This window comes from Nansenia antarctica (assembly GCF_963989245.1).
Source record: "Nansenia antarctica genome assembly, chromosome: 14".
In the NCBI taxonomy this organism is placed as follows: Eukaryota; Metazoa; Chordata; class Actinopteri; order Argentiniformes; family Microstomatidae; genus Nansenia; species Nansenia antarctica.
The window spans coordinates 13,496,635-13,523,656 of record NC_137684.1 but is presented as its reverse complement, the minus strand read 5'-3'; the positions used below and the strand labels follow the sequence as shown (position 1 = coordinate 13,523,656).

General features: G+C 45.3%; 1 protein-coding gene across 1 annotated transcript; it reads left to right on the top strand.

The window, feature by feature from the left end:
• Positions 1-210: 210 nt before the first annotated feature.
• On the top strand, positions 211-26,308 carry nudt4a (nudix (nucleoside diphosphate linked moiety X)-type motif 4a; the record flags this gene model as incomplete). The annotated part of the gene is made up of 5 exons (XM_080544595.1): positions 211-309; positions 9,345-9,455; positions 15,097-15,141; positions 15,524-15,611; positions 26,097-26,308. The coding sequence occupies 5 exons, from the start codon at positions 211-213 to the stop codon at positions 26,306-26,308; spliced, it is 555 nt and encodes a 184-aa protein (XP_080400721.1).
• Between the last annotated feature and the right edge of the window lie 714 nt (positions 26,309-27,022).

The window sequence follows — 27,022 nt, the reverse complement described above, 5'->3', positions numbered from 1 at the left end:
GGAATGGATGAATGGATGTCTGGATGTGTCCAAGCCTGTGAATGAATAAACGCATGACGGCTCATCGGAGTGGCTGAAGACGCGTTTGGACATTTCATTGCCGTTTTTCTTGGCAAAGTAAAAGCCCAGGCTCCTCGTCCGGTCGGACCCCGATCCCTCCCTCCACCTTTCATATTCATATTCCCTTGGCACTCGGAAGATTGAGAATATATGATGAAGTTTAAGCCCAACCAGACACGGACTTACGACGGCGAGGGGTTCAAGAGGCGCGCGGCGTGTCTGTGTTTCCAGAACGAACAAGAGGACGAGGTACAGTATTATATATTATAAATATGTGGGCTGGCCGAACTGTCATTATTGCTTTTCTGACCATAACATTGAATACTTAGCAGAACGTACAGTGTGGCAAATCGTGATGTTAGAATTATAAGGTTCTATCTCCATTTTTGTCAAAATTGATTTTTTTACATAATCTGATCCATTAGGTGTTTATTAATGCCTGTGTGGTGTTATTTTTAAAATGTTGAATTTTTGAGTTAGTAATTCATAAAATACAAAGGTTCCATCTCACAAAACATAATGGAATGTAAAAACTTTGACGCTCAATATCTCTGAACTACCCTAAACGGAGATGGAACCTTATCATTCTAAGATCACGAAATGCAACCAAAAGATATGTTACATCATATCTATTCTTTATATCCCGTGAATAAATGAAACGCTTGGAGGTATGAAGCCAGACCCTGTACTACCTCTATGACACATGCATTGCATTGGAGGCACCTAACTAACCCAAATCCTCCTGGTATGTCATCATGGGAGAACTCTGTAGGTTTGTTGATAAACAGAGCCATTGTGTGTGTGTGTGTGTGTGTGTGTGTGTGTGTGTGTGTGTGTGTGTGTGTGCGTGTGTGTGTGCGTGCGTGTGTGTGTGTGTGTGTGTGTGTGTGTGTGTGTGTGCGTGTGCGTGTGCGTGTGTGCGTGTGTGCGTGTGTGTGTGCGTGTGTGTGTGTGTGTGAGAGAGAGAGAGAGTGTGTCTGTGTCTGTGTCTGTGTCTGTGAGTGTGAGTGTGTGTGTGTGTGTGTGTGTGTGTGTGTGTGTGAGAGAGAGAGAGAGAAAAAAACTCTTGAGGTTAGTGTGTGTGTGTGTGTGTGTGTGTGTGTGTGTGTGTGTGTGTGTGTGTGTGTGTGAGTGTGTGTGTGTGTGTGTGTGTGTGTGAGTGTGTCTTGAGGTTAGGCCAGAGGTGAGCATCAGCTTCATGTGAGTCAGTGGCTGTGAAGAGACACATATCTGACATATCTGACATATCTGACATATTAAAGGCTATGAGGTGATGCTGCCAGCACTCAGACGTTGTGTCACTGGTCAGGGACAGTGTAGAGTAAAGGTAAAGGGTTGAGTCTGTGTCATCCTAAATGGTGTGACATTATTTTAAGTTTTCACATTGAAACAACTCATTTGTCTAATTAGAAAGGGGATGTTACTTGAACATTATCATCACCACCGTTGTGATCCACAGAGAAACAGAGGGGGCGGATCATTTAGCTTATACCAGCATAGAGGGAGGGTGTCCTATCAAATCAAATCAAATCAAATTTTATTTGTATAGCGCATTTCTTACAAGATGCAACTCAATGCGCTTCACACAATGAAAATGTTTAGTCAATCAGTCAATCAATCAATCAATACTGACAGAGCCGCGAGCAGGCAAAAGTAAAAAACCTGTATACTATGTAGCCAGGAAAAAAATTCCCTTGCAGCCCTCTACCAATAGAGCGACTACTAGCCAGTTTGCTTACCAGTACCCAGCGGTCCCCCAGGGGAGGCCAGGACCACCGGCACAAAGCAAGCAAGCAAGGGCAAAAACCTGTACACCATGTATCCAGGAAAAATTCCTTGCATGTTATCGGCGTACACACTGTCCATAAATTTTGTGTTGTATTTGCATCGTTCTGCATCCAGTATGGTCACAGGTCCTGCCAAAAAGAGAAACTTAAGCACAGTTATAATGCAACAACACAATAGAGACAGTAAAGATGACAGCAATACAACCTGATGGTGGTCCTGGTACACTCTTGTACCGGTTCCAGTACTGCTCTAGGTGCTATTTGGAGCTGACAGTGCCTCATCAGCACCCGGGTCCATTTTCCTGTCAATACAAATCTCAAAAACACGAGTATGGTGTAGTGGCCTAGTGATCCTAGTTCTATAATGTCCAATGTCTCCCTTAGTATCAAAAGGCGACATTGAATAAGTAGGTTTTGAGGTCACGCTTAAAAATGTCCTGAGTTTTAGACAACCTCAGGCCCTCAGGTAGGGTGTTCCACAATCTAGGAGCATATATGCTAAAAGCTGATCCTCCAAATCTCTTTGTCCTAGCCTCTGGCACTATTAAAAGTTCCGTGCCACTAGACCGTAAGGGTCTAGCTGGTGTGTATCTTATGAGCATGTCCACCATGTAATTGGGTGCATCACAGTGAAGTGATTTATAAACTAGTAAAAGGATCTTGAAGTCTATTCTATGACTGACAGGGAGCCAGTGTAGTGATCTCAAGACAGGTGTGATGTGCGCTCTCCGTTTGGTCCTAGTAAGGACACGAGCAGCAGCATTTTGAACCATTTGTAGTCTATTTATCATTTTTTTGGGGAGACCTGTCAGGAGAGCATTACAGTAATCTAGCCTACTAGTAACAAACGCATGCATTAATTTTTCAGTGTCTGCCTGGGAGAGAAATGATTGTACCTTAGTGATGTTTCTTAGATGGTAGAAGGATGTTTTAATAGTGTTATTTATATGAGTTTCAAAATTTAGATCTGGGTCAATTATGACACCAAGATTCCTGGCCTGACACTTAGTGTTAAGAGCTAGTGTTTTCAAGTGTGCAGATAATTTCTCTCTCCCAGTTTTCTCGCCAATGATCAATACCTCTGTTTTTTCTTGATTGAGTTGGAGAAAGTTTTGTGTCATCCAAATATTAATATCGGCAATACAGTCTATCAGGTGGTCGATCATCTTGTAGTCGTTGGGAGTTACTGAGATATAAAGCTGAGTGTCGTCAGCATAGCTGTGGTAGTTAACGCTATGCTTCTTGATAACAGAACTGAGGGGTAGCATGTATAGGCTAAAAAGCAACGGTCCTAAAATGGACCCCTGGGGAACTCCACAGGTTGTGCTATAATTTTTTGACTTATGGTCACCAAGGGCTACAAAGTAGTCACGGTCAGCCAGGTAAGTCCTGAACCAGTTTAAGACCGGACCTGAGAGGCCAACCCAGTTTTCAAGTCTCTCAATAAGTATGGAGTGGTCTACCGTATCAAAGGCTGCACTTAAGTCTAAGAGTACAAGAATCGAGAGTTTTTTCGAGTCTGCATTTATCCTAAGGTCATTAGTTACTTTAAGCAAAGCGGTTTCTGTGCTGTGGTATGATCGGAAACCTGACTGAAGTGGGTCATACCTATTATTTAGGACTAAGAATTCATGAAGCTGTCTATACGCTGCCTTTTCTAAAATTTTGCTTAGAAAAGTAAGATTGGATATTGGTCTACAGTTTTTTGGATCAGAAGGATCTAGGTTACTTTTCTTCAGGGTGGGTCTAACCAGGGCAGTTTTTAGCGCCGCAGGAAATATCCCTTTAAGTAGGGAGTGATTTACAATGCCTAGTATGTCATCAGACACAGATTCAAAAATGTCCTTAAAAAAGGTGGTAGGAATAGGGTCAAGAGGACACGTAGACGGTTTAAGCTGTGACACAATTTTACCTAGTGTTTCCGTACTAATCATGGTGAACATGCTCATAGTCATGTTCTGTGGTGGCGGATCTGTGGTGCTACACAAACCTAGTCTTTCCTGAGTAATACACATTCTAATATTTGTTATCTTATCCCTGAAGTGGGCTGCAAATTCCTCGCATTTGGTGACAGAGGCTGCGCCGTCTAGAGTCCTAGGAGCAGGGTTTACAAGGCAATCAATTGTCGAGAACAAGACCCTGGGGTTATTCTTGTTTGTAGATATTATCTTTGAGAAGTGATTTTTCCTAGCATTTCGCATTGCCAAGTTAAAGGCAGATAGATGTTCTTTAAAAGTATTCTGATCAATCTGTAGTTTGCTCTTTCTCCATCTGCGCTCAGCTTTTCTACATGTTCTCTTTAAGAGATTTATTTCACTGTTTCGCCATGGTGCTCTCCTCTTGGCTCCAACCTTTTTTAGTTTGGTAGGTGCCAGGGAGTCTAGGGCCATTTTTACTTTATTGTTAAAGGTAATTACTAAGTCGTTTTCACATAACGTGGGAGTTGTGTGATTACTGTTCATTAAAGCTTTGAAATGTTCAGCCACTGCAGGGGTAAGATAACGTTTTTTAACAACACGTTCAGCATTGCTTTCAGCTTTATGTGTTACAATGGTAAAGAAAATACAGAAATGGTCAGAGAGGGCCAGGTCGCTGATACCTGATATTGAGACCTCAAGACCCTTTGTAATCACAAGATCAAGGGTATGGCCATGATTGTGGGTGGGTTCATTGACATGTTGGACAAAATCCATGGATTCCAAGAGGTCAATAAATTCCCTAGCCCTCAAGTCAGCCTCATTATCAACATGAAAGTTAAAATCACCAGTGATAATAATCCTATCATAGTTGGGATGGATAATGGATAGGAACTCAGAGAAGTCAGGTAGGAAGGTAGGGGCTGGTTTCGGCGGCCTGTATACAGTTACCGTAAGAATAGGTGGTTGGCATGCCATAACTGTGGCATGATATTCAAAGGAGGAGAATATATCAAAGGATATGCTCCTGCAGTTTAGGTTATTTGAAGCTATGGTAGCTGTTCCTCCCCCCTTTTTTCCATTTCTGATTGATTGGAAAAAACTGTAGTTGGGGGGAGATGCCTCAATAAGGGCTGCTGCTCCATTTGTATCTAGCCAGGTTTCTGTGAGTAGCATGCAGTCGAGTTTTCTATCACAAATGAGCTCATTTATGATAAATGTTTTTTTGTTAGATAGGGACCTGATATTCAAAATTGCCATGGAGATGTCATTTTGACACTGGGGCTGACTCGTGGGCATACTTAATGAAATGGGTAATAGATTTTCTCCTATACGTATAGAGGTGTCATATAAAACTGGCTTTGTTTCTTTTCCTTTATTTGTGGTTTTATTCCGTTTCTTGTTTCCCCCCTTCAACATATGCAATGCACCTCATTCTATACTGGTTCTCAAGTCATTATGAAATTGTGTCTCTTGTGTGGGCTACAGTAGCTAATACTGCCCTGAGGCCTCTGCTGTTTTGGTTATATTGTGCAGGGCTGTTTCCATGTAAGGGTCACCATGTCTCAATGGGATCACTAACTCTTTGCTGAGGCACCACACATCACTGGAAAGTGTATGCAGATTATGCACATACAGAAACAGCCTACATGCACACACACACACACAGACACGTTGAATGTTTTTCTCCGAAGATATGATTGGAAGCGTTTTATTGCATTGGAAGTATTTGATTGGGTTAGACTTAACATAGGGATGAAGTGGTATGAGTGGGGAGTCTTGGATCATGACTTCTCTGCCCGGTGACTGGAGGCTATCTGTTAGGACTGCATGTGATGGGGAGGGCGAGGGGGGCAGGGGGGTGAGTGTTACACTATGTGCTAAACACCAAGTGACCTATCGGCTGCAATTTATAGAAACACGACACAGGCACTAGCTGTCCCCTGACAGAGTCACTTTCCCACCCTCCTCCTTGTAACCTCTTCACCTGCCTGTCTGTCTGTCTCTCTCTCTCTCTCTCTCTCTCTCTCTCTCTCTCTCTCTCTCTCTCTGTCTCTCTTTCTCTCTCTCTTTTTCTCTCTGTCTGTCTTTGTTTTTCTTTCTCTCTCTCTCTCTTTCTCTCTTTCACTTCTCTTCTATTTCTTTCTTTCCCTCTTTCTCTCTCTCTCTGTCTTTCTCTCATCTCTTTCTTTCTTTCTTTCTCTCTCTCTCTCTTTCTCTCTTTGTCTTTCTTTCACTTCTCTTCTCTTTCTTTCTTTCTCTCTCTCTCTCTCTCTCTCTCTCTTTTCTGCTGTATCATTCCCTCTCACTCACTTTTCCCCACATATGGCTTTGTTTACACCTTTGGTTGGACACTCTCTGTGGTAGTCTGTCCATCCATTCTGCATGCTTGGTTTTACAATCCCTTCCCCCAAGACGTCACTCATCTCTCCGGGCCGGAGAGGAGACCAGGTGGACAGGAACAGGTCTGCGGACAAGCGCCAGACAGGAAGAGAGGAAGTCAGTGTTGTTGTTTCCTGACAGAAACAACAGCATCGTCATATTCTGTCCCTCTTCACCAGGTGTGTCAGTTGGCAGGATGAGACGTTTTATTTTTTTTAAGTACCTTACAATAATACAAGAATACCACAGGAAATTCCCCCTCAATGGCATTTCTACCCTCTGTCATTGTTGTCCTTTGCCAATTGTTCTACAACATACCTTCTCTGAAAGATACTGACAGAGACGGTTGTTTACTGTGGTAAAGCGTGCCGTTGACTTCTCTTTGAAGCAAGTAGGAATCATGAACATGAAGATAAAATAAAAGAATTAGCACAGGGCAGGGCTCATGTAGTCTCTCCAGTCAAACGTTTCACAAGATGGCCCTCACACTGAGGTGTATTGGTGCCTGTCAGAGCCATTCAGCTGCTCTGCCGCTAAGCTGTTTTGGTTTTCATGCAGAAAGGCAACTGCTGATCCAGTGCTTTTTGCAAAGCCTGTTTGGCTGTGAGAGTGAGCGTACGTGTGTGAATATGCGTGAGTGCGTACGTGGGTATGTCTGTGTGGGTTTCTGTGTGTGTGTGTGTGTCTGTGTCTGTCTGTCTGTCTGTCTGTCTGTCTGTGTGTGTGTGTGTGTGTGTGTGTGACACACTCTGTGTTTGACACACTCTAATGCACTTAATGAAATAGTATTTATTCCCATGATACCAGATCGTAAACAGGCTCTCCTTGTGATCCATTAAGGTGTAATACGATAGTTTGTTAATTCTTTGTAGTATCTTTTCAAGGCCCAAGGTCTATTTTGGTGGCCCGATAACTCCCAGTAATTTTGAGATTGTGGGTGATTTTATGGTTAGCTGTGGCTAGAAACAAAATCAGTAAGCCAATGTAACTTGATGTCTTTCCTAGGGCCTAAGGCTGGGATGCTGGCACATAGGTCCCCCATCAGGTCGTTGTGGTTGGGTTCTGGTAGCTAGAGCTGATCTTAAATCCGTTCTCGATGACAGAGGTCATGTTCTCACATGTAAGTCTGAATCAGGACCCGGAGCAAGTGGATGAGTTTGCAACATTGTTGCATAAATTATTTCTCTGATTTGCGTTCTCACAGCCCTTTATGTAAACGAAGTAACAGACGTGGTAGTTGAATGGTCAGAAAAATAGAAAATTGCCCGTTCGTCACGCTCTTATCCAGATCAACACGCATGCGCTGTTGTTTTCCTATGGACAGCCTCGATGCGTCGTTTCTAACCGGAGCGAAACCACCCTTTTCAAGCGGAGCATCCGTCGGTTCTTTGCTCCGGGAGCGACTTCGAATGCGCGTTCTCACAGCTCCAAACGACGCAGAGCAAAGCGAATTTTATCCTAAACTCCGATTCCAAGCGAAGCAAATGTTATAGTGAGAACACACCCTCAGCCTCATTAGGGATCAATTCTGCGCTGGAAGATGCAGGGTCAGGGGCTGCTCATGAAGATGCAGGGTCAGGGGCTGCTCATGCAGTACCAGGATGTTTGGGAAGTAGTCACATGTAGCTTGAATGTGAGTCAGTGAGACACCGGGGTTGAAGGTCAAGAGACTGCTGCCTCAGAGGGACACCCTGTCCCCGTCCTGTCATCAGCTAACCTTACTGTGTTGCAGGTCAGTTAGTAAACCTAGCCTTGGTTTGCTAGATGACTGTTTTGTCACAATGTACTCTTACTCGCCAAGGGATTCGATGTCTATACCCGTGCGAGATCATTCATATATTTATCCACTCACTCACTCACTGATTTCAGTGAGGTGGATATTGTGTTTTGTGGAGAGAAAAAAGTCAGTCGGTTTCACAACTAATGTTAACAGCCGGGCCCAGACTACAGTAGGTGCTAAGTGAATGCTGTTTGACAAAAGTACTGATGTGAAAATGTGTGGTTGATATAGGATATAGCAGCTGTACTAGTTTCCCCTGTACCCAGAAGCCATCAGACACCTGGTGTTGAATTCCATGTTTCTGGAACTGGGCATGGAGGGCATGTTTCTGGCAGCGCTGAGCTGAGGGGTGTTCCCCTGGCATCCCAGGTCTGATGGAGACCTCTCTCCCCCTCCCTGATGGAGACCTCTCTCTCCCCCTCCCTGATGGAGACCTCTCTCCCCCTCCCTGATGGAGACCTCTCTCTCTCCCTCCCTGATGGAGACCTCTCTCCCCCTCCCTGATGGAGACCTCTCTCCCCCTCCCTGATGGAGACCTCTCTCTCCCCCTCCCTGATGGAGACCTCTCTCCCCCTCCCTGATGGAGACCTCTCTCTCTCCCTCCCTGATGGAGACCTCTCTCCCCCTCCCTGATGGAGACCTCTCTCCCCCTCCCTGATGGAGACCTCTCTCCCCCTCCCTGATGGAGACCTCTCTCCCCCTCCCTGATGGAGACCTCTCTCCCCCTCCCTGATGGAGACCTCTCTCCCCCTCCCTGATGGAGACCTCTCTCCCCCTCCCTGATGGAGACCTCTCTCCCCCTCCCTGATGGAGACCTCTCTCCCCCTCCCTGATGGAGACCTCTCTCCCCCTCCCTGGTGGAGACCTCTCTCCCCCTCCCTGATGGAGACCTCTCTCCCCCTCCCTGATGGAAACCTCTCTCCCCCTCCCTGATGGAGACCTCTCTCTCCCCCTCCCTGATGGAGACCTCTCTCCCCCTCCCTGATGGAGACCTCTCTCCCCCTCCCTGATGGAGACCTCTCTCCCCCTCCCTGATGGAGACCTCTCTCCCCCTCCCTGATGGAGACCTCTCTCCCCCTCCCTGATGGAGACCTCTCTCCCCCTCCCTGATGGAGACCTCTCTCCCCCTCCCTGGTGGAGACCTCTCTCCCCCTCCCTGATGGAGACCTCTCTCCCCCTCCCTGATGGAAACCTCTCTCCCCCTCCCTGATGGAGACCTCTCTCTCCCCCTCCCTGATGGAGACCTCTCTCCCCCTCCCTGATGGAGACCTCTCTCCCCCTCCCTGATGGAGACCTCTCTCCCCCTCCCTGATGGAGACCTCTCTCCCCCTCCCTGATGGAGACCTCTCTCTCCCCCTCCCTGATGGAGACCTCTCTCTCCCCCTCCCTGATGGAGACCTCTCTCTCCCTCCCTGGCAGGTGTTGCTGGTGAGCAGCAGTCGGCACCCAGACCAGTGGATCGTGCCAGGAGGAGGGATGGAGCCGGAGGAGGAGCCGTGCGGAGCTGCCGTCAGAGAGGTGTACGAGGAGGTGAGGACACCCAGAGAAATGGACTTAGAACATTTGACATTGGCATTTAGCAGACGCCTTATTCCATTATTAAGCGACTTACACTCAATACATTTGACTAAGCAAGTGAATCATCAATCCACCAGTCGTAGCAGGAAGAGTAATCCAGCTCAGGCCCGGGGCCATTGGCAGTCTCAGAATCTACTTCTATCACCATCTTCTAAACCTAGACTTAGAAGCATCTCTATGTTCACAGACATGGGATGATTTGTAACACTTTGCTTTTCTTCAATCAGAAACAAGTTAGAGGGATGAAGCTCACTTGTTCGGCATGAACAAATTCAGTCAAATGTCTGTAATTTTTGTATTTTTTAAGGGGTAAATTAAACCTTTTTCCTCAGCCTGTTTTTATACGGTTTGATATCCAAGAATCCAGATCTCTATTTTTATAATCACTGTTATATTGGCTAAACGTTGATAGGATTGACATGTCTCAACATGTTTGTGTCATGCTAACATGAGTTTTTGTCATGGCTGTTAGGATTGATGCAATTGTAACACAATGTTACATTTGTCATAAACCAAGCAGCTTTAAGAGGAAAACTAGCTATTGTAAATGAGTATGGTCTGAGTACCATCAGTTGCCATTTTGACCTGGAGACCATTACAGAGCAGTCAAATGCCTCGAGTTATACACATCGTATGTCTCTACACTGTCTTGATTCGGAAGATGTAAACCATGACAACAGTAAAACAGCTTGAGAGCTAAGTGAGTCTTTTGGTGTATTTTGTAGGTATTACATTTGATGTTACATTTGACCCTATCCATCCAGAGGATGTAGGTTTGGTCATTTAAAAATGACTGGTCTGTCTCGGTTGTCTTTTCATTATATTGTTAATTGCAAAAATTTGTGCAATTGCCCCTGGTCTCCCCTATTTTTAAGCATAGTTGGAAGTTGTAACATCAACATGACATCAACATGACACGACACCGTGGGGCGGCTGTGGTTCAGGAGGTAGAGCCGCTATCTAATGATCACAAGGTTGGCAGATCAGCGGTTCGAGCCCCGGCTGGCCACATGTCGAAGTGTCCTTGGGCAAGACACTGAACCCCAAAATTGCTCCCAGTGAGCGGGCCGGCGCCTTGCATGGCAGCTTGCCACCATTGGTGTGTGAATGTGTGTGTGAATGGGTGAATGAGAGGCCGTTGTAAAGCGCTTTGGAGCAGCAAAAAAGGCGCTATATAAGTGCAGTCCATTTACCATCACCTGACTGGTAGGCTTGAATTAGAGAACACACTTCCAAAGATGTTTTGTTTTGGCATTAAAAGCGGATGCGTTCCCACAGCCAGTTAATGGTTTTGTGGTTAGGTGAATGGGATGATGCTGCTTGTTTCGGAGCATTTGGACTGGATTGGACTGTGTGGTTCTTCCCAGAGAAATAAAGTGTTGACAGCTGTGGTGGCGGTGACATTTAGAGAAGGTGTCCAGTTACCAACATCCTCCTCCTCTTGAGAGGGACATGTCCATGAATAGGGTTAAATGAGGTGCACACCACCAGAGGCTGTTGGGAGCTAATAACTCAACTGGACCTACTCTTAATACCCTTCTGTCAAGTTCAACATCTACCCCAAGGAGCCATATAGCTAATAGACGTTTAATTTACATATGAGTGTTAGATTTTTAGATCTTATCAGGTTGATAGCCACATAACTCCATGTTGAATGACATACTGATAGATAACAAAAGACAACACAGTTAGTCAACCTTCGGGTCCGTGACCTATAAAAGGTCTGGATAGTTTTATTGTAAAACAGAATTCAATAAACACAAATATTCCCAAAATTTGATCATCCCATCATATACTGTATTTAAAGTGGTGTCACCCCTTAGCCCTCATGTAAATGATTACAGTGTATGTATGGCCTATTACTGTGTAAATGATTACTGTGTAAATTATTACAGTGTATGGCCTATTACAGTGTGCTCCATTTCGTTCAGAGATTACAGCATGGGTCTTTTTGTGCGTGGGCTACCCATTTGTGCGTGGGCTATTAGAGTGGTTAAAACACATCAGATATATCTGAAGAGAGGGACAGGGTATGGGATTATTTGTGTGCAACCAGCTGAAGTGTATGGGTTCTCTGTTTGTCACCTGACCCTGAGGGCCTGGTAACCCAAAACTAGCTGGGGGACCCTGGAGGCGAGGAGGGACCTAGTGCTGAATTATGGCCCAAGGCTCATATTACCCTAACCTGGAATGCTGCCTGCTCCCGCTAGTCTCCCAAAACAGTCAGGAGGTCACGAGTAGCTTTTAATATTTCTCTCAGGCAGATACAGTGGGGGAAATAAGAGTTCAACACATCAACAGTTTTTTTTTTATTCAACATATTTCCACTGCAACTATTCACAGACACTCAATGAAAATACACAGCCAAAGAAATTGTAGCAATCCAATCCATGAAAGAAGTTATGTGCAAGAAGGGGGAATGACACAGGAAAGAAGTATTGAACACGCTAACTGAAGATTCCTGGGGGCCGGCTGGTGAATCTTGATCTTCAGTTCCTTCTACAAATGTTCTGTTGGATTTAAGTCTGGCGATTGACTAGGCCAGTCCAACACCTTTATTCTCTTCCTCTTGAACCAATAGAGAGTCTCCTTTGCAGTATGTTTTGGATCGTTGTCCTGCTGGAAGGTCCACCCGTGTCTCATCCTCATCATCCTAGTGGATGACGACAGATTCTTCTCAAGAATTTCCTATTACATGGACCTGGCACTCCGACTCCTCTATGACCCCCAGGCGGAGCATCCTAGCGACCTCCTCGCTGATGTTTAAAATGTCTGCCACAAAGCGGCTCTCACCCGTCTCCTCTCACCCGTCTCTCTCACCCGTCTCCTCTCACCCGTCTCTCTCACCCGTCTCCTCTCACCCGTCTCCTCTCACTTGTCTCCTCTCACCCGTCTCTCTCACCCGTCTCCTCTCACCCGTCTCCTCTCACCCGTCTCCTCTCACCCGTCTCTCTCACCCGTCTCCTCTCACCCGTCTCTCTCACCCGTCTCCTCTCACCCGTCTCCTCTCACCCGTCTCCTCTCACCCGTCTCTCTCACCCGTCTCCTCTCACCCGTCTCCTCTCACCCGTCTCCTCTCACCCGTCTCTCTCACCCGTCTCCTCTCACCCGTCTCCTCTCACCCGTCTCCGTAGCGTGTGGCCTACTGGTAGCTCATCCCCCTCCATTAGGCCTCGTACGGCAGTGAAATGTGAACCAAATCTGACGTTTTTGCCAACTCAGGTCTGATTTATGCATGACCGCGTGAACAGCGCAAGTCACATGAAATCTGACTTTTTAAAATCCGCCCTGGGTCGCGTTCAGAGGTGGTATTATATCGGATACATGTCTGATATTAAGCAACGCGCCCCCATCTGAACTGTCAAGTCGCGTTTAATGCAACTTTTACGTCACTCTCGAGCGACAGAGAGACAATCATCACAATTCTGCGCCGGTTCCTTGGCGATAACTACAGAATGAACATGAACATGAACATAGCTAAGCATTTGGCTCTCTTTTTCCTCATCCTTCTTCTTTTGACCATTTGCTCATATCTTTGCCGGCTTCCGCTGCACCAAAACTTGAAAATGAAACCGGTTGTAACGTTATCCGTCATGTTATCCGTCATGTTATCCATGGTTACTTCCGTAAAGAGTGCGCTGCGCGTGACGTCCTGACGTCATTGTTATTGTCCTTCTGCGCATGCGGATCTGTTCAGGGCCGTGGAATGTTCACACGGGAGTCAATGTAGGTCAAGTATAGGTCACATTTTAAAAGTAATGTGAACTGGCAAACAAAAAAATCGGATCAAGACCTGCCGTGTGAACTAAGCCTTAAGCCTGGTACACATATAAGGATTTTCTAAATCTTACCAGATTTTTTATCTGAGAGAGACCCCACACATGAAGATAAAAAATCATGGATTGAACAGTTTTGATCGTATTGTGTGTGGTGTGCTCCGATATACGACCTCTGGAGTCTCGTCCCCCAAGCCAGAAATCTCTCGTGATCAGGGTAATAGTACCATGACTGACCTGTAGAGGCAGCCATGTGTGACAGGCAGTGGAGGCTGGTGACTTCCAGAATTGAGGAGGCCAATTTTTTTTCCGCTTGCTCGCTTCACTCGCGATGGAATGTTCCCTGTTCTTCTTATCTGTCTTTGTTAAAAATTATTAATTTGTGTTTGGCGGTACTGAAGGGATTGGGACACTCTCAGGATGGTGGATGAAGCAGCTTTTATTGCCTGCACAATGGGTCATCAAATAAACAAAACAATTGGCATGAATCTCTGGTCCGCCTGCAGCAGCTATTGTCCCTTCTGCTCAGGCTCACAACATTCACCACAACATACTACATACAATCAATGACATGTCAAAAGCACTCAAACACTATGTCAATCAGACACACAACATACAATTCAGAACAATACTTCATCCATTTCTAATATTTATCCTGCAGAACAGCACTCATACGCGTGTGGCGGAAAAAGGTACTACACGGGAGGCCAGGCCTCCTGTTCCCACCCATTTTCAGTGATTTGGCCAATCACATATTGCCATGAAAAAAATTGCATTACATTGACTTCTATGAGAAACCACTTTCCGACAGGAGGCCTGGCCTCCGTGTAGTACCTTTTTCCGCCACACGCGTGTATGAGTGCTGTTCTGCAGGATAAATATTAGAAATGGATGAAGTATTGTTCTGAATTGTATGTTGTGTGTCTGATAACAAATATAATTATTGCTTTTTTAAATCTCTCTCTCTTCTCTCAAATTATTGGGGAGGCCAGGCCTCCTCCACCTCTATGGAGGAGCCTCCACTGGTGACAGGAGAAAGAAAGTGCCGAAGAACGAAAAGAAGAAGACGCGTCAGTCAGCTCGCTTCTTGATTGGCTACATTCCATTTCACGTCACAATCGGACTCGAGTGTTGTCAATTTCGCCCACACACATCAGGATTTTCGGTCGTAAATATTGAACACGTTTAATATTTACGATCGTCGGCCCAGACCATTTTCCGAGCAGATTGTCGGGAGAAATGGACTCTTAACATACCTCACACCACAGGATAATCTTGTAGGATAATCTTTAGAGCCATCCGATAATCGGGCGTTTGCCGTCCTTGGTCGGAAGGGGGAAAATCGGGCCAAAATAGGCCAGATTATCTTTATGTGTGTACCAGGCTTAAGTCTCCTGGTTCCCTTTATCCGGGGCTCCGCTGCCGGGCACAGCTGCCTCGCAACTCGCTGCGTTGAGTGGCGGATGCAGGACGGCGGCGCGAGCGGATCGTATCTCCCCTTGACCACTCTGCCTAGGGGTCCGGGGTGCTTTCCCTGGTTCTGATCCCCCGGCTTATGAGTGGTAGTGAGAGGGATGTCACAGTTAGCAGAGACTTGTTTCATAAGCATGTTACTTGCCCAATATGCCCTTGTAAATAACATGAAATGCTAGGTTCTTTTTTTGGTTTTGTTTCGGCTTCAACACATTTCATTAATTATGAATCTGATATGTCATTGAAAGTGAGCAGTTGGATCTTACAGTGTAGAGTATTACATGATAGTGGGTAATGTAGAATTGAACTGTTTGTTCTTTTCGTGTCTGTCTCACTCTGTCCAGGCTGGTGTGAAGGGAAAGCTTGGCAGACTGCTGGGGGTTTTCGAGGTAGGCCTCTCAAACTGCCAATCATGTCATAGCTACACACGTAGCATAGAAGCCATAACATTCATCATATAAAAACATTGCTAACATTACAACATTGTTATTGGGCCTTTACTCAAACCCAGGGCACTAATAAACAGTACAGTATGTAGCTGCGGCAGAATTCCTGACACACAAATGCCACTCATGTCTTATTGCTTGCGTAAATTAAATAAGAGGCTGTCTTGTTCTTTGTATACATCACAAATGACATTACATTAAAACCCTGGATGCAATATACTGGATACTAGTAGTTGAAGGTTGTGATGTGAAGCAGTCGCGATGTGACTATGTCCCTCTGTCTGACTCTTTAGATGTGACTATGTCCCTCTGTCTGACTCTTTAGCACAACCAGGATAGGAAGCACAGGACGTACGTCTACGTCCTGACTGTGACGGAGACTCTGGAGGACTGGGAGGATTCTGTCAACATCGGTATGCTTCTACAGTACATCAAGGCATCTCGTGACGTTAGAATGATTAGGTTCTATCTCCATTTTTGGTCGAAATTGAGTTTTTTACATAATCTGATCCATTAGGTGTTTATTAATGCATGTGTGGTGTTATTTTAAAAATGTTGAAATGTTTTAGTTAGAAATGAATAAAATACAAAGGTTCCATCTCACAAAACATAATGGAATGTAAAAACTTTGACGCTCAATATCTCTGAACTACCCTAAACGGAGATAGAACCTTATAATTCTAAGATCACAATCTGCTTTTCCCAAGCCACTCCATAATACTGTACCTTTATAAGCCTCCTTCAAAAGCATTTCCTCTAAGACACAATCGGTGTGAACCTTTCATTCGATTGATACGAACATTAGACCAACATCAAAACCTTCTACTACTACCCACCCTTTGTATCCTTTCTTCCTTTCTCTCCATCTCTCTCTCTCTCTCTCTCTCTCTTTCCGCCTCCTCTTTTTCCCAGCCTGTGATGTTGAGATCAAAACATTGAACACAAACACACTTGTGACTCAGAAAACACAAAGATCAGAGTTTTGACCTTAGAGCTCAGGACGGCGAAGTGAGGTTTGAAGAATGCTTTTCCTCCTGGGTACTTAACTCACGTTCATATATTATATTTGCACTCTTTCATCGAGTGGATTGTTGTCCATGCCATTAGGCTCCTGATAATAATATAAAGAGGATCAATTTAATCGACTGTTTCTTGATTTTGTAAGTCTGAGCTGTAGCCAGTAGTCCTGAGGTCAAAGGGCAGCGTCTCAATGCCTCAATGATATCTGACTCCCTCATATGTAGGAGAGTCCGTCATGGACTGGAATTCTGTCCAGTAAGCATTACACAATGTTAACACTATTATTTGTATTTTAAGCTGCTGAACCTTTGAAGTTATCAACTTTATGAGTATCGTCTAGGGTTACAAGCCATTTGCAGACAGTGAAGGTCACAGCGCTGCTCTCCCTTGAGTGAACCCTTTGGCCATGGCCCCATGGGTGGTTTTTGTATATCTTTAAAAAGCATTTAATTAACAATTTGTTTAGTCTTTCCAAAGTATCACTGGTATCACTGCAAAGTTTCTGTGAACGGCAAAGCGGAATATCTGAAAATATCTGAGTCACATGCATGCCTGCCTACAGTAATAGGTCCCTAGCCACCTGACTCATGACCTCGAGAGATATTGAAAAACATATTGACTTTCACTTGTTTTCTCACCGTGTGTATGTCCAACACGTTAAAGTGGCACTCTGGGATTGGTATGATATACAGTGCTGCTTGAAAGTATGTGAACCCATTATGCAATTATAGATCTTTATTTAATCAGAACCAATCTTTTTTATCTGACATAACAGGTTTATATTTATATTTATATTTAGGTTGTCTTAGAGGGAATCATGCGTGTAGTAGAAAAACTACATTATGAAAAATAAGTGAACCCCAAGTTGCCTTGGTTAAATCACATAGGTAATTAGAATCTGGTCGGTAAATCATTGAACCAGTTGAAGGAAAGATCTTTAGGAAAGAGTTCGGGTGGGACTCTGATGAATAGAGATAAGAAAGCGTTTTGTGTTATGCATACAGGTGAATGCAAAACACACCATGCCGAGAGGAAAGGAGATCTCAGAGGACATCAGGAACAGCTTAGAAAGAGCACATCAGTCTGCGGAAGGCTATATAAGATTTGAACTCCATTAGTCCATTGTGAGATGGTCCATTTACAAACATTTAACATGACAGCAACTTGGCCTAGAAGTGGACACCCTTCCAAAATATCCCCAAGAGCCACAAGAAAAATAACAAATCAGGTAAAAACCCAAACATACTATTTAGAGATTTGCAGACCTCCCTTTCTGCATCTACCGGTACATTTACATTTTTGGCAGTTAGCAGACGCCACATTGACTAAGCAAGTAAATCATCAATCCACCAGTCATAGCAGGAAGAGTAATCTAGCTCAGGCCAGGGGCCATTGGCAGTCATTGTGATAGAAGAAGAAAGAAATATTATTATTATTTATTTTATTTTTTATGTAGACACAGGAGAAACTGTACAGGGGGGGGGGAGTAGAAATCTTAGGAGACACAGTATAGGGGGAAGCAGGTGTCTCAGGAGGCACAGTGCTGGGGGGTAGTAGATGTCTCAGGAGGAGCAGTTAAGGTGTAACCTGAAGAGATGGAGGTCTTAAGTCTCCGGCGGAAGATGGGTAGTGACTCTGTACTTCTGACAGCCGTGAGCAGCTCATTCCACCAGCGGGGAGCCAGTATAGTGAAGAGACGCGACCGGGCAGCGTGACTGCCGTGTTGGCGTAGAGGTGGTGGGGCCAGTCGACTAGCAGAGGTGGAGGAGCGGAGTCAACGGGCTGATGTTTGGGGGTGACCATTGCCTGCAGGTAGGCAGGGGCTGTCCATTCTGCTGCCTGGTAGGCAAGCACCAGGGTCTTGAATCTGATGTAAGCTGCTATCGGGAGCCAGTGCAGGGTGCGAAGGAGGGGGACATGAGAACATTTGTGGAGATTGAACACCAGACGGGCAGCAGCGTTCTGGATGAGTTGCAAAGGTCTGATGGCGGAGGCGGGGAGCCCAGCCAGGAGTACGTTGCAGTAGTCTGGGAGATGACCAGTGACTGGGTCAAGAATTGCGCTGCTTCTCTGATGAGGAATGGTCGTATCCTTCTGATGTTGTAAAGGAAGAATCTGCAGGAGCGTGCTGTCGCTGCGATGTTCCCCGCACAGGACAGGCGGTTGTCCAGGATCACTCCAAGGTTCTTGGCTGTCTGGGAGGGGGTTACAGTAGAGTTCTCCACTGTGATGGAGAAGTCTTGGAGAGGGCAGGCTTTCCCAGGGATGAAGAGTAGCTCAGTATTGTTAAGGTTTGGCTTGAGATGGTGGGCTGACATCCATGTAGAGATGTCAGCGAGACATGCAGAGACACATGTTGCCACATGTAGGTCAGAGGGGGGGAAGGACAGGAAGAGTTGAGTGTCATCTGCGTAGCTGTGGTAGGAGAACCCATGTGAGGAGATTACCGAGCCAAGAGACTTGGTATAGAGGGAGAACAGTAGGGGACCTAGGACAGAGCCCTGGGGTACCCCAGTGGTGAGGGTTCGTGGAGAAGACAGTGATTCTCTCCAGGTCACCTGGTAGGAGCGACCCGCCATGTAGGAAGCAACCAGGAGTGTGCGGTGCCAGAGATGCCCAGTTCTGAGAGGATGGAGAGAAGGATCTGGTGGTTGACTGTGTCGAAGGCAGCAGACAGGTCCAGGAGAATGAAAACAGAGGAGAGGGAGGAAGCTTGAGCAGAGTGAAGGGCCTCCGTGACAGCAAGAGGAGCAGTCTCAGTAGAGTGCCCAGCCTTGAAGCCGGATTCAGATGTCCAGGGGGTCCAGATGTTCCATCTTCCGGAGATAGTCAGTCAGTTGTTTCGATGCAGCACGTTCAAGGGCTTTGGAAGGGAAGGAGAGAAGGGATACCGGTCTGTAGTTCTGGACAGAGGGCGGGTCAAGGGTAACTGTGCATGCTTCAACAATAAGAACACTGAATCAAAATGGCATTCGTGGGAGGGTTGCTAGGAAGAAGCCTCTGCTGTCAAAAAAGAACCAAACTGCCCTTCTTAACTTTGCCGGAGACCATCTGGACATGCCTGAAGGTTTCTGGAAGTCCATCCTCTGGATAGATGAGTCCAAAATTGACCTTTTTGGTCACAATAATGGACACAACATTCAAGATGTCAAAACTGGTCAAATATATATATATATATATATATATAAAAACATATTCTACATTCAAACCTTACATATTATACTGAAATACAACTTACATTTTAGTGCAATAGGAGAGAGGGAGGAGGCGCCTGGTTGCAGCAGTGAATCACTGGGCTTTTTAAAGCAGACGAATAAACATCTTTTATGCCACTTTTAACTAGGTAATAAAGTGAACCCTTCCTTTAAACATGGTATGAAAAAAATGCCTACATTATCAGAAGTTGTCGTGCCGCCCTTCAACACACCAGGGTGATGTCTTGTTGTGGATTCCCAGCTTCACGTGTAGTGAGTAAACAACTTTGCATTATCAACCTATCATTGCGCTTTAGAGTAAAACAAAGCACGCAACTGTCGCGTCTATCTTTTCATGGTAACTCTACATTGTGATTTACAAGAGATATTAAGTAATATTATTACTTTGTTACATTTTGCCATTGGTCCGCGGTACACATGCCTGCCGAACCGTGGGGGGCGATCCGTACGGATCACGGATCAGCCGTGATCCGTTAAACCCCTAGTGGCTATAGGGGACGTTTACTCCCAAGTTATCGCTGCTAATGGAGGTGCCACAAGCTATTGACTGAAGAGGTTCACTTATTATTGCACCTGCACCAATTTCTTTATAATTTAGTTTCCCTACTACACGCATGATTCCCTCTAGACCAACATATGGAATTGGTATAAATAAACCTGTTATGTCAGATAAAAAAAGGCTGGTTCTGATTAAATAAAGATTTCATGGTAAAAACTAAACAATAAAAATCATTAATTGCAGGGGGTTTACATACTGTACCCACTGATTCTTGAAAAATATAACTTGCCTCATGAGCTGAGTTCAACTGTCTTATCCCACCAAAACCGAAAATATAAGCTTGTTTTACTTGATTGTTTCTGAACAATGTAATTGTAAACAAACACTGCATTGTCACAACCCGGCTCATGGATCGAGACAAGAAGGGGAGACCACACATCAGAATCAGTGAAATAACATAATATTTTTTAACACAGGCAAAAATAATATTTACAAAACGAGAATGAGGTGTGTCCGTCAGTAATCAGTAGTGTGAGTGAGTGGAAGTGTGTACGAATGCAGGATGTTGTAGGGTGGAAAATAATAAAGAACTGCCACAACAAAACAAAAGTGTCCACATGGAGAGAGGTCTCACAGGGGAATGAAGAGCGTCTGCTCTTATAGCCCAACCACCAGGCGTAGGCAACCATTGATTAGGCCTACCGGCCAGGAGCATGAGACTGCTCCTCCAGCAAAGAAAGCAGCCCCACAGCCAACAGCCTGAACAGACCGTCACAGTATAGCTTCGAAACATGGATACAACTATAACTATCAAAGTGAAATAGGCTATGTAGAGTTGAATTCTAAAAATGGCATTTAAAATTCGTATCTGTTTTGCCAGTGGTGTCTATGTAAACTGACAGCCAGTGGTGTCTATGTAAACTGACAGCCAGTGGTGTCTACGTAAACTGTGACCAAATAACTGTACAAGAGAACTCCCCACTGTCCTCTTAACTAGACACATTCTGCATAGCTCTGCGATTGGAAAGACATGGACTGGGTCCCAGAAATGGTGGCCATAATTTGTTTAGGATGTGGCAGGTGTTTTAAATATATAACGTTTGACAAGGGACCCTGTAACTTAAAACAGAACTATTTGTAGCTGGCCTGAAAAACACTGGTGATCTTTACACTCCCACTACCCGTATAAATAGAATCTAGCCTGTTCACCAGGGACGTGCCTGTTTGCTGGGCACAGTTGTTTTCCAGTAATCGTCACTCACCACAGCCCACTCCTGCCCTCTGTCTCTTGCCCTATACAAAGCCCATGACTGTGTCTCTTGGTAAATGGTAAATGGACTGCACTTATATAACGCCTTTTTTGCTGCTCCAAAAATCTCCAAAGCTGCTCCAAAGCGCTTTACGACGGCCTCTCATTCACCCATTCACACACACACACACACATTCACACACCAATGACGGCAAGCTACCATGCAAGGCGCCGGCCAGCCCGCTCACTGGGAGCAATTTTGGGGTTCAGTGTCTTGCCCAAGGACACTTTGACATGTGGCCAGCCGGGGCTCGAACCGCTGATCTGCCAACCTTGTGATCATTAGACGGCGACTCTACCTCCTGCGCCACAGCCGCCCCGCTCTTGCCCTATACAAGGCCCATGACTGTGTCTCTTGCCCTATACAAGGCCCATGACTGTGTCTCTTGCCCTATACAAGGCCCATGGCTGTGTCTCTTGCCCTATACAAGGTCCATGGCTGTGCCTCTTGCCCTATACAAGGCCCATGGCTGTGTCTCTTGCCCTATACAAGGCCCAAGGCTGTGTCTCTTGCCCTGTACAAGGCCCATGGCTGTGCCGGATTGGGCTCTACATTATTGGGCTTGTTTAAATGACACTCACCTTCTCCTCATGAGCGCTCGTGGAGGACTTTAGGGTGTCCGAGTACAATCTGACCCTCCCTTCTCACACAACTTCTAAATGTCATAGGGCACTTTGGAGGTACCTATTGCAAAATACGCAGATACTACATGGCTTGCTGTTGAAAGGAAGGAGAAAGTGGGTTTGAGGAGATAATATAAATAAAGTTAACTGACAGATGGTTTTTATGGCGAGGTTTGGTGGGATGCCAACGTGATGGCTTCATACACATTACTACCGGAATGTCAGAAATGTCCGATCCTACTGTGGGTAACATTCTCAACATTCACCAGCGTTACTGTATATTACCGTTACTGTTTAGTTCAGAGCTTGGTACAGAACAGTTGGTCAGTCTTATATTGAGGTTTACTGTAAGTCAGTTCTAGTTACAGTAATGAGCTTTATGAGCAGTCCTACTAGTAGCGTATAAATAGGACCTTCTCTAAAACTCATATGCAATGCCAAAGGAATACCTTCCAGTGTTTCCCCTAGGTTTGCTGCCTTGGGGGGTGGCATGGACCATGTACAAGTACACCCCCTGGACATGACGCTGGTATGTCGCAAGGTCTTACCCCCCCCTGGACCCCCCCCCTCCCCAGGGGGTAAGACCTTGCGACATACCAGCGTCATGTCCAGGGGGTGTACTTGTACATTAAGCCGCCTCACGCTACGGAAACAGGAGATAGGCTCCTGCCCTATGGGCCATTAGGCTGGAGAACCATCGGATCGGCTTAATGTACAAGTACACCCCCTGGACATGACGCTGGTATGTCGCAGGGTCTTACCCCCTGGGGAGGGGGGGGTCCAGGGGGGGGGGGTCCATGCCATGGTCCATGCCACCCCCCCAAGGCAGCAAAGTTTGGGAACCCTGTCAGCTAGTACTTTGTAACTCTTTTTGGAATTGTTCCCCATTCTTCCTGGCAGAACACCTCTAGCTCAGAAATATTCTTCGGCCTTCTTGCATGCACGGCATGTTTGAGATCTCTCCACAGATTTTCAATAATGTTCAAGTCTGGGGACTGTGATGGCCATTCCAAAACCTTCATCCGTCTTTCCTGGAGGTACTTCATGGTTGATTTTGAGGTATGCTTCGTGTCATTGTCTTGCTGGAATACCCAACCTCTCTTCAACTTAAATTTCTGGACTGACCTTCGAACATTAGCCTCTAGAACATGGGTCACCAACAGGCGGCCCGCGGGCCAGATGCGGCCCACCAAAGCTTTCCATCGGGCACGCCGAATATTCATGTTTTACGGGGGTTTTTTAACGTTTTTTTATTTTATTTTTTTATTCGAAAATGAGGGAAATACCGTTTAGAACATATATCATAGATTCATATAGTTCTTACAATGCAGGAGGAGTCAGACCTACCTCATTCACAAAGCTGCAGCCTTGCTTCTGGTTGGGCACTAAATAGCAGTAGCGAAGCTGAAACTAATTCCCCTCTTTTATTAAATGGAATGCGGCAGACGTAGCGCTATTCTCATGCAAGAATGAGGACAAATTCATAGCTCTCATTTAACATTTCGTTGTATTTTATTTTTTCACATAGCCTACTCATAGGCCTATTTAACATTTCGTTTTATTTTATTTTTCACTCTTTGTTGCTCTTGTTTAACATTTCGTAATATTAACAGTGACTTAAATAACTAACTTCTCAGTCAGAAAATGAAAAAGATTAACATCACTTAAATAAAAAAATAGCATGGCAAATGATAGGCCTTCATTGCCAGAAATGTTGTTTTCAAGTCGGTCAGTCAAACGTTCACCGCGGCATCCTGGTATCGCCTGGCATCTGTAGCCTATATCAAATAAAACGGTAATAACCAGGTCATTAAATTACACTTTAACAATGAATAAACCATGCCATTTAACATAGCAACAATAAAATCCTATGTCTGCAATACTCACATTTTGTTAATGAGAGAACTAACATCTCCCCTCTGACGCCAACTTCTTAAAATCAGGCTGGAGGTCCTCGTGAATGGCTTCAGATTCCAGCACAAACTTGCGGAACAGGCGATGCTGCGTACTGGAAGTTCCTCTGATGAAGTTAATTATTTTCATTGTTTTGTCCATAACCTCTTTCAGATCCCCACTTAGTTTGGCACACAGCACGCCAAAATATCTCGATTGCCCCCTGGTGGCTTGTTGGATAATAGGTGTCAGGAGTCTGTTCACACTGATAATAGGCTAATAGTAATAATCATTAATAACATTAATTTAGTAAGAAAATGAAAATATTAAACAGTAATATGCTAATAGTACTATACAATAGTATGCCTAAATAAAATAATTATATATATATATATATATACGTATATAATATATATATATATATATTAAAGTCCGGCTTTGAAAAATTCTGGCACTTGGACAAATATAGTTGGTGACCCCTGCTCTAGAATGTCTTGATATTTGGTGGAATCCATTCTTCCTTCCACCTGCACAATATTGCCTGTGCCCCCAGGTGCTACACAACCCCAAAGCATAATGGATCCACCTCCATGCTTAACAGTTGGCAGGTGTTCTTCTCTACAAATGCTTCACCCTTTTTTCTCCAAACATACCTTCTTTGGTTGTGGCCAAAAAGTTACATTTTGGTTTTGTCAGTCCAAAGCACATTGTTCCAAAAGGCTTCAGGTTTCTCAAGGTTTTCCTTTGCATACTTCAGACACTTAATTTTGTTTTGAGGTCGTAGGAAAGGCTTCTTTTTTGCAACTCTGCCATGTAGGTCTTTGTTGTTCAAGGTACGCTGTATTGTTGTCCTGTGAACAACTAGACCGGTGTCTGCTACTCTTTTTTTGCAGCTCTTTTGCAGTGATGTGTGGGTTCTTCTGAGCATTTCACACCAGATCTTGGGCCATTCTATATGAACATTTTCTTGGTCTTCCAGATCTTGCCTTGATTGTTAAATTGTTAAATTTATTTTCCTTTTTCTGATGATGTTTCTGACAGTGGAAATGGGTAGTTTGAAACGTTGTGAGTTTTTTTGTAGTCTTCTCCTTGATGGTGGAAGTGAACTTTCTTGATTCTGACATCCTTGGACAACTGTTTAGAGGAACCCATGGTTTTTAACACCAGACACAACAGCCACCGCAGTCTGATACTTTAGAAGGCATGGAGTTACTTCAGAATATATAGTTCAACCCTGGAATTAAATTCACCTGACTCATTGAAGCCCTAACGAGTAAATCACCTTGGTCTGGGCCTTAGTAATCATCTTCTCAAAAGGTAACAAAGAATAATCTAAAAGGGTTCCCAAACCTTTGCACAGGGCCCTTTTCCTTTTTTTAATAATTTAAATGAAAATAAAAAGAAACCTTGCTTTAAAATGAGCAGAAAGGTGTCATGTTTAACTTTTTACTTAGCATTTAGTGTTCAGGTTTGCTTTCAATCACTTGGGAGATTAATTGTAACATACATTTAAACCAGGGGTGCCCACATTTTCACCCCACTGTAATGGGATGTAACAATGAACGTGAAACTTGTGTGTAGATGCCTCTTTTACCTCTGACATCTCCCTCTCTCCTCCCCCTTGTCCCCGTCTCTCCTCCCTCTCTCCTCCCCGCTGTCCCCGTCTCATCTCCCTCTCTCCTCCCCTCTGTCTCCCTCTCTCCTCCCCTCTGTCTCCCTCTCTCCTCCCCTCTGTCTCCCTCTCTCCTCCCCTCTGTCTCCCTCTCTCCTCCCCTCTGTCCCCGTCTCATCTCCCTCTCTCCTCCCCTCTGTCTCCCTCTCTCCTCCCCTCTCTCTCCCTCTCTCCTCCCCTCTGTCTCCCTCTCCCTCCCCTCTGTCTCCCTCTCTCCTCCCCTCTGTCTCCCTCTCTCCTCCCTCTCTCCTCCCCTCTGTCCCTGTCTCATCTCCCTCTCTCCTCCCCTTTGTCTCCCTCTCTCCTCCCCTCTGTCTCCCTCTCTCCTCCCCTCTGTCTCCCTCTCTCCTCCCCTCTGTCTCCCTCTCTCCTCCCCTCTGTCTCCCTCTCTCCTCCCCTCTGTCTCCCTCTCTCCTCCCCTCTGTCTCCCTCTCCCTCCCCTCTGTCTCCCTCTCTCCTCCCCTCTGTCTCCCTCTCTCCTCCCTCTCTCCTCCCCTCTGTCCCTGTCTCATCTCCCTCTCTCCTCCCCTTTGTCTCCCTCTCTCCTCCCCTTTGTCTCCCTCTCTCCTCCCCTTTGTCTCCCTCTCTCCTCCCCTCTGTCTCCGTCTCATCTCCCTCTCTCCTCCCCTCTGTCTCCCTCTCTCCTCCCCTCTGTCCCCGTCTCAGGTCGTAAACGGAAGTGGTTCAAAATTGACGAGGCCATCAGAGTGCTGCAGAGTCACAAGCCGGTCCATGCGGAGTACCTGCGCAGACTGACGGTCATCTGCAGTCCCACCTGCAGCCCCACTAACGGCAACACCCTGGGGTCCCCGATGGCTGTCGACAATGCTCCTCACTACGTCAACACCACACAGGGGTCGGGCCTGGTGAACAGATAGGACTACCACCAGCTGCTGTCTTCAGGGGAACCAGCATCTAACACAGAGAAGAAGACTCTATAGGGCTACCAAGAACAGACATTTGCATGAATTGCATTACTTTCACTGTTGACTGTTCAAAACCCGTTATTAGGGGGCTTGAAGAGTGCCAAAATGTGATATTCAGTCTATATTTGTATGTTTGTTTTTTTAACAACCATCACCAGTCAAATGATATATATAGATAGACAGGAAAAATTGGACCTTGAATTTAGTCTCTGTTAAGGGGATTCATAAGTTTAGCCCAGTTTATGCTAAATGAAAAAGATCCTTTGTTGCAAGTTATTCTTACAAGTTAGTCTTACATTTTGTACCATAATGTTGGTGCTCTGTATTTTTGGGAACAGGTCTCTGCTCAAATGAGCTCTGCTAGGCCAGCAGAGGGTAGTGTTGGCAGAGATGAAGCCAATTATTCTCATGCTGAGAGTGAGATCAGTTTAGCCCACTCACAGCAAAGAGAAAATGTCCTCCAATAAATGACACAATAGGTCTCCTGCTGAACTAGTAAATAACTTATTTGAGAGGATTTCCAAACCACGGGACAACAAAGGATTAGAATAAGCAGTGTACAGAGTAGTGTGTTGAACACTGCCGTTACTTGCTAATTTGATTTGTCCAACTGTCTATTACTTAAACCATAATCAGAAGGACAGAGCATCATTTAATTGTCTGGCT